At 43.3% G+C, this 14,608-nt stretch overlaps 1 protein-coding gene across 8 annotated transcripts in view; it reads right to left on the reverse strand.

Annotated features, from left to right (window-relative positions):
• LOC110502073 (unconventional myosin-XVI) overlaps nucleotides 1-14,608 on the reverse strand; it is a 236,116-nt gene that overhangs the window by 76,982 nt on the left and 144,526 nt on the right. For 7 of the 8 annotated variants that reach the window (XM_036958970.2, XM_036958966.2, XM_036958972.2 and 4 more), the window contains exons 14-19: nucleotides 14,356-14,461; nucleotides 12,954-13,071; nucleotides 11,690-11,837; nucleotides 10,761-10,881; nucleotides 8,049-8,166; nucleotides 92-163 (exon numbers count right to left, since the gene is read on the reverse strand). In XM_036958970.2, the coding sequence (XP_036814865.1) occupies nucleotides 92-163; nucleotides 8,049-8,166; nucleotides 10,761-10,881; nucleotides 11,690-11,837; nucleotides 12,954-13,071; nucleotides 14,356-14,461 (683 nt within the window). Of the gene's footprint in view, nucleotides 1-91; nucleotides 164-8,048; nucleotides 8,167-10,760; nucleotides 10,882-11,627; nucleotides 11,838-12,953; nucleotides 13,072-14,355; nucleotides 14,462-14,608 lie in introns of all 8 variants that reach the window. The other variant, XM_090215803.1, reaches the window with a different exon arrangement.

Here is a 14,608-nt window from a genome sequence, read left to right on the forward strand (position 1 = left end):
CCTATTTTCATCTTACAGATGGGAAGTATGTTTGTATTGTGAAGTCAGTAAATGTTTGGGGAAAAGACGAGAACAGAGGGTGAGTGATTACCTTTGAAGTATTGCACATCTGAGGTGAGGGCAGAACTAAGGTCATCAGAACACACCTGTAGCATTCCAGATACTGGAGAGAGAGAAAAGGGGGGTGGGGGAAAGAGTAAGAGAGAGAGAGAAAAGGGGGGGAAAAGAGTAAGAGAGAGAGAGAAAAAAGAAGGTGAATAAGTAAAGTGATAGAAGAACATAAAACAGAGACAGGGTGGAAAGTCTAAAGTTCAAGCTCAGTTCAAGCCTAAACTTCAGTCACTGACAGAGAGACAAAAACAGTTTAAAATATGAAGTGTCACACTCTGACTAGTACTGATGGTGCTCGGAAAAAAACAAGGTCAAATCATAACGTCAGTGATCTTCAGGTCGGAAAGTCGGAGCTCTAGAATGATTCCAGAGTTTCCGACATGGAATTCCGAGTTGGATGACCTTTTAAAAAAAAAAATCCCAGTCGGAGCTTGTTTGTTTCAGAGTTCCCAGTTGTCTCAAACACTTTGAAGTCAGAAGTCAGAGATTTTGGTGGTCCCAGTTGTTTCCCAGTTGTCTCGCTCCAGCCTACATAATTCATTCTGACATCACTGAGCCGACATGACGAGTCGATCTCCGCTAAAACTCATCACCGCTTATATGCTGGCAGCGCTTAGTCATCCCTGACTCAGGGCATATGAACGAGCACAAAAACAGTGTGACAGGACCTCAGAATCCCAATGACCTCACGTCTCCTTGAGAGGGCCCTGTTTTGGTGTGGGAGATGACATAATTTGTCTACCCTCTGTGAGGTCAGGGTGTAGTAGTGTATGTGTGTAGTGTAGTTGTGTCTTGTAATGTAGGGAGTAATGGGTTCTCTTCTCACAATGGCAAAAGCATGAGAGGGAACAGGGGCTCACCAAACAGGTGACCATAGCAGACTGGCTGAAACACCAACAGCAAATACATTACAGAATGGGAGAGAGTCTGTGTGTGTGAGAGAGAGAAACAAAGAGAGTAAAATAGGTCCTCAAGGACAATCCAGAGACACTATTTGCTGACTGCTACAACGAGGGGAACGTAAGCAACTTAATTTCCCACATAGACCATCCCCTGGCATGGCACAGTGCTATAAGAGCACACTACACCTATGTCAAGAGAGAGGGTATTGGCCCATGGTGGAAACTCAGAATAGTAGACATTGAGGAAATTGAAACAACCTTTGTCAACGTGTAGAAGTCTGGGGCAGTAATGGTGCAGGGCATCCTCATACAGTTGCAGCAGGACTTTTACGGGATCAGAGAGAAAGCACAGCAGGAAAAGCTCTCTCTCTCTGTGAGGACTCCCCCATCCTGAGTGAGTCTGATCACACCTCTTCAAGCTGTCCCGCAGACGAGGATAGTCAACCCCCATCACTGAACACAACAAGGCCCCACAACTGCACTGCTCATCCATCATTGATAGGATAAATTCACTGAGCTGGAGAGAGACATGGTTGAGCTCAGAGAGCTAGTCCACACAATCCAGACAGAACAAACCCAAAAAACAGACTAGCACAACAACATCCCTCCCAACAAGACCCGGAGGGCAGAAGGTGGAGCTGTCTGGGAGAGCTGGCTGCTCTACGGACTGAGGTGAGAGAACTTAGAGGCACACTGAAGGAGGAGGTGAGAAAGCTGAGGTGTGACAGAGTGTAGGACACTCCCCCAGAGGAGCCAGTAGAACAGCCCACTTCAGACCCGGATCACAACCTCAACACCACAATGGGACAGACAACACAGGACCCACCAACTCAACAGACCCCACCCCTTCCTAACAACCTCCCTGTCAGCTCCACTGATAGCCCTCTTCACACGGGCACAAATGACCTGAGGGCCCAGCAGGTAAAGTGGCCACAGCACTCAAGGGAGTGATTGAAAAAGCTTATTCCACTTTCCCCAATGCACAAGTCTCCACCCTGCTACCACGAAAAGACTTTCACCCTGCCACCATACAGCAGGTGAATGCAAGTATTTCACGAGACTGTGCCTCAAAACCTAATGTATACCTGGCCCACCACTCCATCCTGGACTTGAACAGCCTTTCCGACCATGTCCACATCTACAAGGCAGCAATCCCAACTTTTACCAGGACCCTGAAGGACATCACCCTCAACCGTAGCCCCAGCACGTCACACAGGATCAACAGAGCAACGGACAACAGGCCCAGACCTGCAAGGCCCCCTCCTGAAGGACCTGCACCGAGAGATCCCATGCCAAGAAGACCTACACCCAGAGCACAGAATCACCAGCCACACCCCAACCAGCTGAGACCACCCTAGGCAAACCCTGGCCACACCCTATATTGGCCCCCCCATATCAGAACTATGCCCCTTCTGCCCACCCCATTCCCCCCACCCCTGCGTCAAGGACCTCAACATGACAGGACAGGACATATGACCAGACAGTGAGCAAAGCAACAGACCCAACCCCCCCATTACACCTGCCCAAGCCCCATCCTGCGATCCCATCCTGAGGTATGTATTAGATGCGCAAAATGCTCTGCTCACACCTACTGTGCCTAAACCACACAAAAACAACACTAGACACTGTGAAATGCAAAGCTTTTACTATCTCATCCTGGAATATAACAGGTCATCTGCTTTTGGCCTAAAGAGCAGGAAACCAGACTTCATCAAAGAAATCAGAAATACAGACATTGTCATCCTACAAGACACATGGTATAAAGGAGATGGACCCACTGGTTTCCCTCTAGGTTACAGAGCTGCTAGTCCCATCCACCAAACTACCAGGTGTGAAACAGGGAAGAAACTCAGGGGGTATGCTAATTTGGTAGAGAGCAGCCTTAACCCACTCTATTAAATGAGTCAAAACAGGAACATTTTACATCTGGCTAGAAAGTAATAAGGAAATGATCTCAACATAGAAATATTTCCTTGTGTGTGCTACCTATATCCCCCAAATAAAATCCCCATACTTTAACGATGACAGCCTCTCCATCCTAGAGGGCTAGATCAACAATTTCCAGGCCCAGTGACATGTACATACTCTGTGGCGACCTAAATGCCAGAACTGGACAAGAACCTGACATCCTCAGCACACAGACGGACAAACACCCACCTGGAGGAGACAGCGTTCCCTCCCCCATATGACCCCCTAGACAAAATTATGACAACATAACCAACAAAAGCAGTTCACAACTCACGCAGCTCTGTCGGGCGCTGGGTATGTACATTGTCAATGGTAGGCTTCGAGGGGACTCCTCCTACGGCACACCTATAGCTCATCTCTTGGTAGAAGAAATGTAGACTACTTTATCACTGACCTCAACCCAGAGTCTCTTAGAGCATTTACAGTCAGTTCACTGACACCCCTACAAAATAACACTCTACTTGAACAGAGCTATACTCAATCATGAAGCATAAAAGGTGAAGGAACTACAGTGCCTTGCGAAAGTATTCGGCCCCCTTGAACTTTGCGACCTTTTGCCACATTTCAGGCTTCAAACATAAAGATATAAAACTGTATTTTTTTGTGAAGAATCAACAACAAGTGGGACACAATCATGAAGTGGAACGACATTTATTGGATATTTCAAACTTTTTTAACAAATCAAAAACTGAAAAATTGGGCGTGCAAAATTATTCAGCCCCCTTAAGTTAATACTTTGTAGCGCCATCTTTTGCTGCGATTACAGCTGTAAGTCGCTTGGGGTATGTCTCTATCAGTTTTGCACATCGAGAGACTGACATTTTTTCCCATTCCTCCTTGCAAAACAGCTCGAGCTCAGTGAGGTTGGATGTAGAGCATTTGTGAACAGCAGTTTTCAGTTCTTTCCACAGATTCTCGATTAGATTCAGGTCTGGACTTTGACTTGGCCATTCTAACACCTGGATATGTTTATTTTTGAACCATTCCATTGTAGATTTTGCTTTATGTTTTGGATCATTGTCTTGTTGGAAGACAAATCTCTGTCCCAGTCTCAGGTCTTTTGCAGAATCCATCAGGTTTTCTTCCAGAATGGTCCTGTATTTGGCTCCATCCATCTTCCCATCAATTTTAACCATCTTCCCTGTCCCTGCTGAAGAAAAGCAGGCCCAAACCATGATGCTGCCACCACCATGTTTGATAGTGGGGATGGTGTGTTGCTTTTACGCCAAACATAATGTTTTGCATTGTTGCCAAAAAGTGCAATTTTGGTTTCATCTGACCAGAGCACCTTCTTCCACATGTTTGGTGTGTCTCCCAGGTGGCTTGTGGCAAACTTTAAACGACACTTTTTATGGATATCTTTAAGAAATGGCTTTCTTCTTGCCACTCTTCCATAAAGGCCAGATTTGTGCAATATACGACTGATTGTTGTCCTATGGACAGAGTCTCCCACCTCAGCTGTAGATCTCTGCAGTTCATCCAGAGTGATCATGGGCCTCTTGGCTGCATCTCTGATCAGTCTTCTCCTTGTATGAGCTGAAAGTTTAGAGGGACGGCCAGGTCTTGGTAGATTTGCAGTGGTCTGATACTCCTTCCATTTCAATATTATCGCTTGCACAGTGCTCCTTGGGATGTTTAAAGCTTGGGAAATCTTTTTGTATCCAAATCCGGCTTTAAACTTCTTCACAACAGTATCTCGGACCTGCCTGGTGTGTTCCTTGTTCTTCATGATGCTCTCTGCGCTTTTAACGGACCTCTGAGACTATCACAGTGCAGGTGCATTTATACGGAGACTTGATTACACATAGGTGGATTGTATTTATCATCATTAGTCATTTAGGTCAACATTGGATCATTCAGAGATCCTCACTGAACTTCTGGAGAGAGTTTGCTTCACTGAAAGTAAAGGGGCTGAATAATTTTGCACGCCCAATTTTTCAGTTTTTGATTTGTTAAAAAAGTTTGAAATATCCAATAAATGTCGTTCCACTTCATGATTGTGTCCCACTTGTTGTTGATTCTTCACAAAAAAATACAGTTTAATATCTTTATGTTTGAAGCCTGAAATGTGGCAAAAGGTCGCAAAGTTCAAGGTGGCCGAATACTTTCGCAAGGCACTGTAAATAATATTAAGAAATGCTATAGATGGGAGAAAAGTGTGGAAATCTTCCAAAAAACTATTAGGCCACAACAAATTCAATCCCTCTAGACAGTTTCCTGGACAAAATGTTTCACTGTAATAGTGAAGGTGTAAACTTGGCAGTAGAAAACCTAAACAGTATATTTGACCTCTCCGCTTCCCTATCAAATCTCAAAATTTCAAGAAGACAACCTAAGAAAATTATAAACAATGACAAATGATTTGTTGAAGAATAAAAACCTAAGCAAGAAATTGAGAAACCTATCCAACCAAAAACATAGAACCAGAAAACCTAAGTCTATGCCTTCACTATGGTGAATCACGAAAACAATACAGAAATAACCCATGTAAAAAGAAGGAACAGCACGTCAGAAATCCACTCAATGTAATGAAAGAATCCATAGAATTGAATCTCTTCTTTGAAAATTGGAAAACTCAAAACAAACAACAATACAAAGAGTTATCTATCCAAAACGAAGATGTATGGATAAACCCCTTCCCCAATCTTTTTGGCTCTATAACAAAGAACAAACAGAAAAAACATATACATGATCAAATACAAATCTTAGAATCAACTATTAAAGACTACCAGAACTCATTGGATTCTCAAATTACATTGAATGAACTACAGGCCAAAATACCAACTCTCTACCAAAAAAGGCCTGTGGGGAATATGGTATCCGAAATTAAATGATAAAATATAAAGACCACAAATTCCAATTAGCTATAATTTAACTCTTTAACATCATCCTCAGCTCTGGCATATTCCCAATATTTGTAACCAGGGACTGATCACCCCAATCCACAAAAGTAAAGACACATTTGACCCCAATAACTACCGTGGGATATGCGTCAACAGCAACCAACCTTGCATTATCAATAAACAGCAGACACGTACATTTCCTCAGCAAAAACAACGTACCTAAATGTCAAACATGCTTTTTACCAAATTACCGTACGACAGACCATGTATTCACCCTGCACACTCTATTTGACAAACAAACAAAGCAAAACAAAGGCTTCTCATGCTTTGTTGATTTAAAAAAAGCTTCAGACTCAATTTGGCATGAGGCCCTGCTATGCAGATTGATAGAAAGTGGTGTTGGGGGAAAACATACAACATTATATAATCCATGTACACAAACAACAAGTGTGTAGTTAAAATTGGCAAAAAACACACAGATTTCTTTCCACAGGGCTAGGGAGTGAGACAGGGATGCAGCTTAAGCTCCACCCTCTTCAACATATATGTCAACGAATTGGCGAGTGCACTAGAACAGTCTGCAGCACCCGGCCTCACCCTAATAGATCCTGAAGTCAAATGTCTACTGTTTGCTGATGATCTGGTGCTTCTGTCCCCAACCAAGGAGGGCCTACAGCAGCACCTAGATCTTCTGCACAGATACTGTCAGACCTGGGCCCTGACAGTAAATCTCAGTAAGACAAAAATAATGGTGTTACAAAAGGTTAAATTGGCATGACCACAAATACAAATTCCATCTAGACATCGTTGACTTATAGCACACAAAAAATGACATACCTCGGCCTAAACATCAGCACCACAAGTAATTTCAACAAAGCTGTGAACGATCTGAGAGTCAAGGCAAGAAAGGCCTTCTATGCCATCAAAAAGGAACATAAAATTCGACATACCAATTAGGATCTGGCTAAAAATACTTGAATCAGTTATAGAACCCATTTCCCTTTACGGTTGTGAGGTCTGGGGTCCGCTCACCAACCAAGAAATCACAAAATGGGGCAAACACCAAATTGAGACTCTGCATGTAGAATTCTGAAAAAAATATCCTCTGAGTACAATGTAAAACACCAAATAATGCATACAGAGCAGAATTAGGCTGATACACGCTAATTATCAAAATCCAGAAAAGGCCGTTAAATTCTACAACCACCTAAAAGGAAGCCATCACCAACAAAGAAATGAACCTGGAAAAGAGCCCCCTAACAAGCTGTTCCTGGGGGTCTGTTCACAAACACAGAACCCACAGAGCCCCAGGACAGCAACAAAATTAGACCCCTCTTTAAATCATGAGAAATCAAAAATATAATTACTTGGCACATTCGAAAGAATTTACAAAAAAACTGAGACAACTAGAATCCTATTTGGCCCGAAACAGTGAGTATACAGTGACAGAATACCTGACCACTGTGACTGATCCAATATTAAGGACATCTTTGACTATGTACAGACTCAGCGAGCATAGCCTTGCTTTTGAGAAAGGCCACTGAAGGCAGACCTGGCTTTCAAGAGAAGACAGGCTATGTGCACACTGCCCACAACATGAGGTGGAAACTGAGCTGCACTTCCTAACCTCATGCAAAATGTAGGACCATATTAGAGACACACATTTCCCTCTGATTACACAGACTCACAAAGAATTAAATAAACAAATCAAATTTTTCGCAACTCCCATATCTGTTGGGTGAAATACCACAGTGTGCCATCACAACAGCAAGATTTGTGACCTGTGGCCACAAGAAAAGGGCAACCAGTGAAGAACAAACACCATTGAAAATACAACCTATATTTATGTTTATTTATTTTCCCTTTTGTACTCTAACTATTTGCATATTGTTACAACACTTTATTTCACTTCTGTTTATTTTCTATTTCCCTTGGTTTGGCAATGTAAACATGTGTTTCCCATGCCAATAAAGCCCCTTAAATTGAAATTGAATAGGGAGAGAGAGAGAGTGGGAGGAGAGATAGAGAAGGGGGAGGGGAGGAGAGTGCAAGGAGGAGACTGCAGGAGACTGCAGCAAAGCTGATGTGAACAATAGGATGGATAGTGACACAATTACTACTGCGTAGCTCGACCTCCCTCCCCCCTCTCTCCCCTCTCCCTCTGCTGTCAAACTGGTGTCACTGCATAGTGTTGGCCCAGGTTACATGACAGGGGGATGCTGACCTTGCTCAAGCAGCTGCATGTTGGAGGGGTAGGCGGTCTCAACGTCTGTCAGTGAAATGAAGCTGAGGTCCCCAACTTGCAGCACCACTGACAGCAGCATAAACACACTGTCCATCTCCTGATGGAGAGAGAGAGAGAGAGAGAGAGAGAGAGAGAGAGAGAGAGAGAGAGAGAGAAAGAGAGAGAGAGAGAGAGAGAGAGATATGTGGGGGTGCGGAGGGAGAAGGGGAGGGGAGAAGGAGAGAGAGAAGGTTGAGGAGAGGAGAGGTGGGGTGGGGTGGGGAGAGAATAAGGGAGTTGTTATTGTTTTTACTCATGAAGTAGTGAAATCACACATATACTCCAAACCCCTACCCCCTAGTCTTCTCCCAAAGAGTCAACTTCCATCTTTTGAGCTAAAATATGTTCTCCAAACCCCTGAATCCCCATTTCCCCTTTCCCCCTTATCCCTAAACCTCTCCTCTCCTCTCTCTCCGAACTCCTTATCTAACCTCTCCTTTCCCCTCCCATCCCCTCATTATCTCTCCTCCCTCTGTTTCGCCTCTACCCTTCCCCCACCTCTCTCTCAATTCAATTAAATTCAAGGGGCTTTATTGGCATGGGAAACATATGTTAAAAAGCAAGTGAAGTAGATAATATACAAAAGTGAAATAAACAATAAAAAATAAACAATAAAATGAACAGTAAATATTACACAGAAGTTCCAAAAGAACAAAGACATTACAAATGTCGTATTAAGTATCTATACAGTGTTCTCTCGCTCTCTATCTTTCTCTCTGTTCTTGAGTAGAGGACACTTACTGGTATCCCCCATTACCCAACTCTGATCCCTCAACCCTCCTGGACAGTTTGCATGTGTGTGTGTTATAGGAGCTGTTATTAGTCTCTGTCTGACACTCTATGCAATGTAGAGAGTCCTACAGTAGGAGAGGAGAAGAAAGAGAGTGGGAGAGAAAGGAGTGATTGAGGTTCTTCATGAGTCATTCCCAATGAGAGCATAGGGCGGCACCGATGGGTAGTCTCTCTCTCTCACTCTCTCTCTCATCCCCCCTCTCTCCCCTTCCCTCTCCATGTCAATCGCCCCTTCCCTCTCCATGTCAATCGCCCCTGTCTATCTCTCTCTCAATTTTATTGGCATGGGAAACGTGTTGACATTGCCAAAGCAAGTGAGGTAGATAATATACAAAAAGTGAAATAAACAATAAAAATGAACAGTAAACATTACACATGCAGAAATGTCAAAACAATAAAGACATTACAAATGTCATATTATGTACAGTATATACAGTGTTGCAACGATGTACTTCTCAGGAAGTACTCTGTCCCCCCCACCCACCTTCCTCTCCAGGTCAATCTCCCCTGTGTATCTCTCTGCCTGCAAGCACTCTTGCCCCCCATCACCCCTCCCCTCCCCCTCCTACATTATCAGCTGCTGGCTGTGGGAGGGATTAAAAGCTGACTTTCTGGTCACTCAGTGCTGACAGATGCTGACTGCAGCCTATACATAGACTGTGATAATGTGATGAGAACACTCATTCTGTACACACACCAGACAAGGTAGAGCACAGTACAGTCTGTAGATATAGCTAGTATACTAACATGCAGAACCTCACACGACCATCACAGGCAAGCATGCTCACAAGCAGGGTGGAAAATGTACTTTTTGGTCTACCAGCCACTGTGGCAGTCAAAATATTGTTTTCGCCATAATTACATCAACGTCACAACAAAGAAAAACAGATGATATATTACTTCATTTCATTTTTATGATTTTTGTGATCTGCAAATTTTAACCAATGTATGTTAAAATAAACCATTTAGATCCATAGTTAAAACATATAAACTGTTCTACAACTGAACATCAAGAAAAAACAAGTGCCTGCCCTGCCACAAAATGCTGAGTGATACGGTTTATTTTTTATTCAGGGCTCTATGCTGACATTTTAAAAAGGCTACATGATGTGCTCCTAAGTAGAAAGGTAGAAGCACACAGATGAATCTAGGAAAACAATTACAATATTTGTGTGTTTTAATTATAAAAAATTACAAAAAGTTAATGAATAAAGGTTTTTGGGAGTGATCCATGCTCAATCAAGCGCAATCATTAGGTGTGAGAAACATTTTCACCTGCCCCGTTTAAGGGACGGGCAGTTACCGTGGTAATTTGGGCACATGCTTTGCTATGTCTTCCTAGCAGCAGACAGTTGCAGCAAACTCAAACTAACATTGAAGAACAATCTAGCGTATAAACAAACTGACATATCTGTCAAATAAAAACTAGGACACTTTAGTAGCCCTTCTTGTCATTTCGATCAACTTAAACATGTGGGCTTCGGATTTTTTTTTTCATGTTCCCAATTGCTCTGGAGAAATAGACGTTCTTAATGTCCAACCCTGCTCACAAGGGACAGTATGTATACCCACCAGAGGAGACTGGTGGGAGGAGCTATAGGAGGACAGGCTCATTGTAATGGCTGGAATGGAATAAATGGAGCGGTATCAAACAGATCAAACATGTAGAAACCACATGTTGGACTCCGTTCCATGAATTCCATTCAGCCAATACAATGAGCCCGTCCTCCTATAGCTCCTCCCCCAGCTTCCTCTGGTACCGACTAACCCTATAGACTCATAGACATACACACAGCCATATGTGTGGCAAATGACACATGCAAACTCATCCACACACACACACACAGTGTGTTACTGTACCAGTTTGTTGAAGCCCAGAGCTCTGAGGGCCTGTTTGATTGCAGTGAGACGGTCTCTACTCTGAGTTGAAGCTGAGGCCACAGGAGGGGAGTCTTCTGCGGGAACACCTGCACTCAGGTACCTTGAAGAGACAGACAGAGACCAGTGAGAGACAGCTATCACACTATACACCACAGACATGATCAACTACAGTACAGAGAAGAGCAGCAGGTAACAACACCAGAGAGAGAGTTCACACATTACAGACATACTGCACTGACTAGATATCACTGAGGGACTAAAGAAATAATATTTGACCCTGAAACAAGAAAGCATGTCAAAAGGTCATTTAAAGCATGGTGGTTGAGCAGGTATTCTCACGCTGAGTTATTTGTAACCAGTCACAGCAATCTCCTGCTGAGAAAGCGAGGGTGGGGAGGGGGCGAGAGATGGGGTCCCCAAATGGGCTAGAGTCGGAGGGCTTTTGATCACGCAGTCACAGCATTAAATCAGAGGCTGTAGCGTGCATACCAGGGCTCAAAACCCGCATCCAGGTCACTGGATATCAGACAGGGATGCTATCACACACCACAACACACACGCGCACATGTACACGCACACTAACACACACACATTTTACAAACTCAGCATGAGACACCATCTCTTCCTCTTGCTAGCAGGTGACTGAGGGGGGCCTCTCACCCAGATTGAACCAGTTTCCTTCCCCAAATGTTAAAACATTTTACAAACTCAGCATATCTTCCTATATTACTGTAATTTGCATGGCCTTATTACCTGTGAGACAGGACATTGTTGAGGTACAGACTTGTGAGATAGGATGTTTTTGAGGTACAGGCCTGTGAGAGAGGACATTGTTGAGGTACAGACCTGTGAGACAGGACGTTGTTGAGGTACAGACCTGTGAGACAGGACGTTGTTGAGGTACAAACCTGTGAGACAGGACGTTGTTGAGGTGTAGGGCACTCTTCTCTTCAGGCGACAGGCCCTCAGCCATCAGGTAGAAGATGTTGAAGTTGTGTTGCTGACAAGGCAGGTGGACCACCCGGGACTTCTCCAACATGTATGTGTATATCCGCGCTAAACACACACACACACACACACACACACACACACACACACACACACACACACACACACACACACACACACACACACACACACACACACACACACACAAAATGTAATCCACATAATAACACATGCTCTGTCAATACACTTTAAACCATATGTAACCAGTAGTAGAGGAACACACCTACTGTAAAAACACCTATATAAACCTACACACACATTGTAATCTTAACAGAGTTATCCATTAAGATACCACTCTCAAGATTCTAAAACCCAGGCCACAGACCAAATTATCAAACAAAAAACCTGAGTGTCCTTCAGTTAAATTCATCTTTCATACACAGCCATTACATATGAGTAAATCAATGTATCTATTTCAATGTGGTTCTGTAGGAATGACAGAGATTGAAGCCTGACAGGTTTACTCATAGAGTTATACTCCCCCCTGTTGGCCATACATCAAACTGCCTTTTAATTATAAAGAGTACATTGTTCTTTTCTGTGCCCATGCTGTCAATGAGACAGATATTTCATAAGATGTATAAATGTGAATCATCCGCTTGGCGTTTCCTCTCACTACTAAATATGGTAATATGATAGTGAGCGGAAGCCCAGTAACCGGCAGTGGGAGAAGATGGAAGGAGATTGATTTTGGCCAAAATTCTGTTCATTTTGTCTTTGATTAAATATTTGATCTCAATACAGTTTTCTGTTCCCAAAACTAGAATCAATTACAACGTTTGTAGATTTTACCCTTTGCCAAAGTTGTAAAAAATCACATTATTTTGAAGGAGTGCAAAGGTGAATTGAGTTATTGCACAAGCACACTTCGCTGAGTAGGCGTTCCCTAACAGAAACATGCATGTGTATGTTAGAACGGGCCAATAGGATCTCACCAGCTCATGCTTGGCTCTGCCCACCTCCTTGCTTGTTCTGCCCACTATGACTCACTTGTTCCCATTGGAAATGACAGGCTGTGGTCTATCTTGGTTGAGTTATAATGTGATTTTCTATGAGGGTGTAGTTAGTGGTGTATTAATCTGAGTAGACATTGACTAGTGTAGTTAGTAAGTCCCTTTGTTAGTTATAGAACAACCCCTGGAGTAAAGTTGTAGTAGTCTGTACCTCTGAGTAGTGTCTTTCTCTTGTCACAGTACTGCAGGCTGAGTAGTTTGATGACGCGACTGGAGTTGTCATTCATGGGAGTCTTGGCATGACCAAACGCCTCCAGGATACAGTTCACCTACAAGCCACCACATAATATATAGAGAGACAGTGTAATATACTGTACAATACAGCCATCAATATATCCACTGTCACTTTCTGGGTTGGACATATTCATAATTATTTTTAGAGAATACATTTTTATACAGCTAAGTCATGCATTGGTGATGGCATGTTCATAGATACACAATTGTGTTAATGTGAACTAATATACCTAGGTAATTTGATTCACGGAAGTTTTCTGAAGCAGGTGCGTGAGTTTGAATTACCGCCTGCCGCAATGCCTTCTGACTGTCGCAATACAACTTCTCTCCACCAGGGGACAATATATCCCCACTGACTGATTGACACACTCATCTATCTGTCCCTCTGTGCTCTCTAAGTGTTGACCCAGATATGTTATCTAGCACCAACACATGACTTCATCTGTGTAGATACAGTTCCACTATAGCCAAGCAAGAGCTTTTCTCTCCTCCCTGTTCAACAATGATGTGTACCTCTGAGTTGTTAAGGTCATAACAGAGTCTAATGAAAAAGTGTTGGGTTTGTAATGAGGAGCACTGCTAGGACTATCAAATAGCAAGAAAGTGTTCATCTTCAGTCATTCAGTGTAATAATACTCCCCTAGTATGCTAGACAACAAGAAAACCATTAGAATTCTGACAAAATGTCAGAATGAATGCACTGACAGTAGTCCTTGCTCTTACTAAAGGGCTCATTTAATCCACTGCTTCCAGACAAGACTGGTTTAATACAGTATCGTTGCAATTGATCACTGCATATAAAACTTTCTCACACAATGTCCTAATCATAATGGCTTTTCATATAATGGTCGCTATGGTCATTTCCTGTCCCATTGTACTCTATGTTCTCCTTCAATGGGTCTCACCAGTATGCTTTGAATCCGCGGCCAGAAACGATCGCTGAGCACCTCTCACTGTCCAAGGTGAGAGGAGTAATAAGAGAATCGACAGCATTTAGATGCTATGGCTTCCTCTCGGGGACAAATGGGCCAATCACAAACACAATGGGCTTGTGTCATCGTACAGAACCTAGCGATGGCTATCAAGGAAATAAAAGGACCTGTACCAACCTAGGGGTTTTGATGTAAAGGCCAGCGTGCTAAACAGATCATTTGGTCCGTGAATCCATATCTCAAATCACTACACCACAGGGACTCTGTAACAGTGGACTGAACACCCACTGAGCTAGTCTGTCTGTCATGTTCTATTCAACTTCCATTGTCCTCCAAGAGTGGATTCATATTTTTAAGACAACCAGGGCCAGAGTAAACCAGACTCACTTGATTCATCCTGGGCTCAAGAGAGAAGCCTTTGGGGCTGGACCTCACTGCCAGGTGTCTCACTATGTGTTTACAAGCCTCTGTCTTCCCAGAACCACTCTCCCCACTGCAGAAAGAGAGAGAAACACAGAGAGATAGAGAGGTAGAGAGAGAGGTAGAGAGAGAGGCTTGTTAATGTAGTAAGGGTGATTAGACATACGTAGCAAAGAAAAGACAGATGTGTGTGGCTGTCGGTGTCCATGCAAGGGTGTGA

The sequence above is a fragment of the Oncorhynchus mykiss genome, chromosome 22 (assembly GCF_057628025.1).
Source record: "Oncorhynchus mykiss isolate SJ-2025 chromosome 22, ASM5762802v1, whole genome shotgun sequence".
Lineage (NCBI taxonomy): Eukaryota > Metazoa > Chordata > Actinopteri > Salmoniformes > Salmonidae > Oncorhynchus > Oncorhynchus mykiss.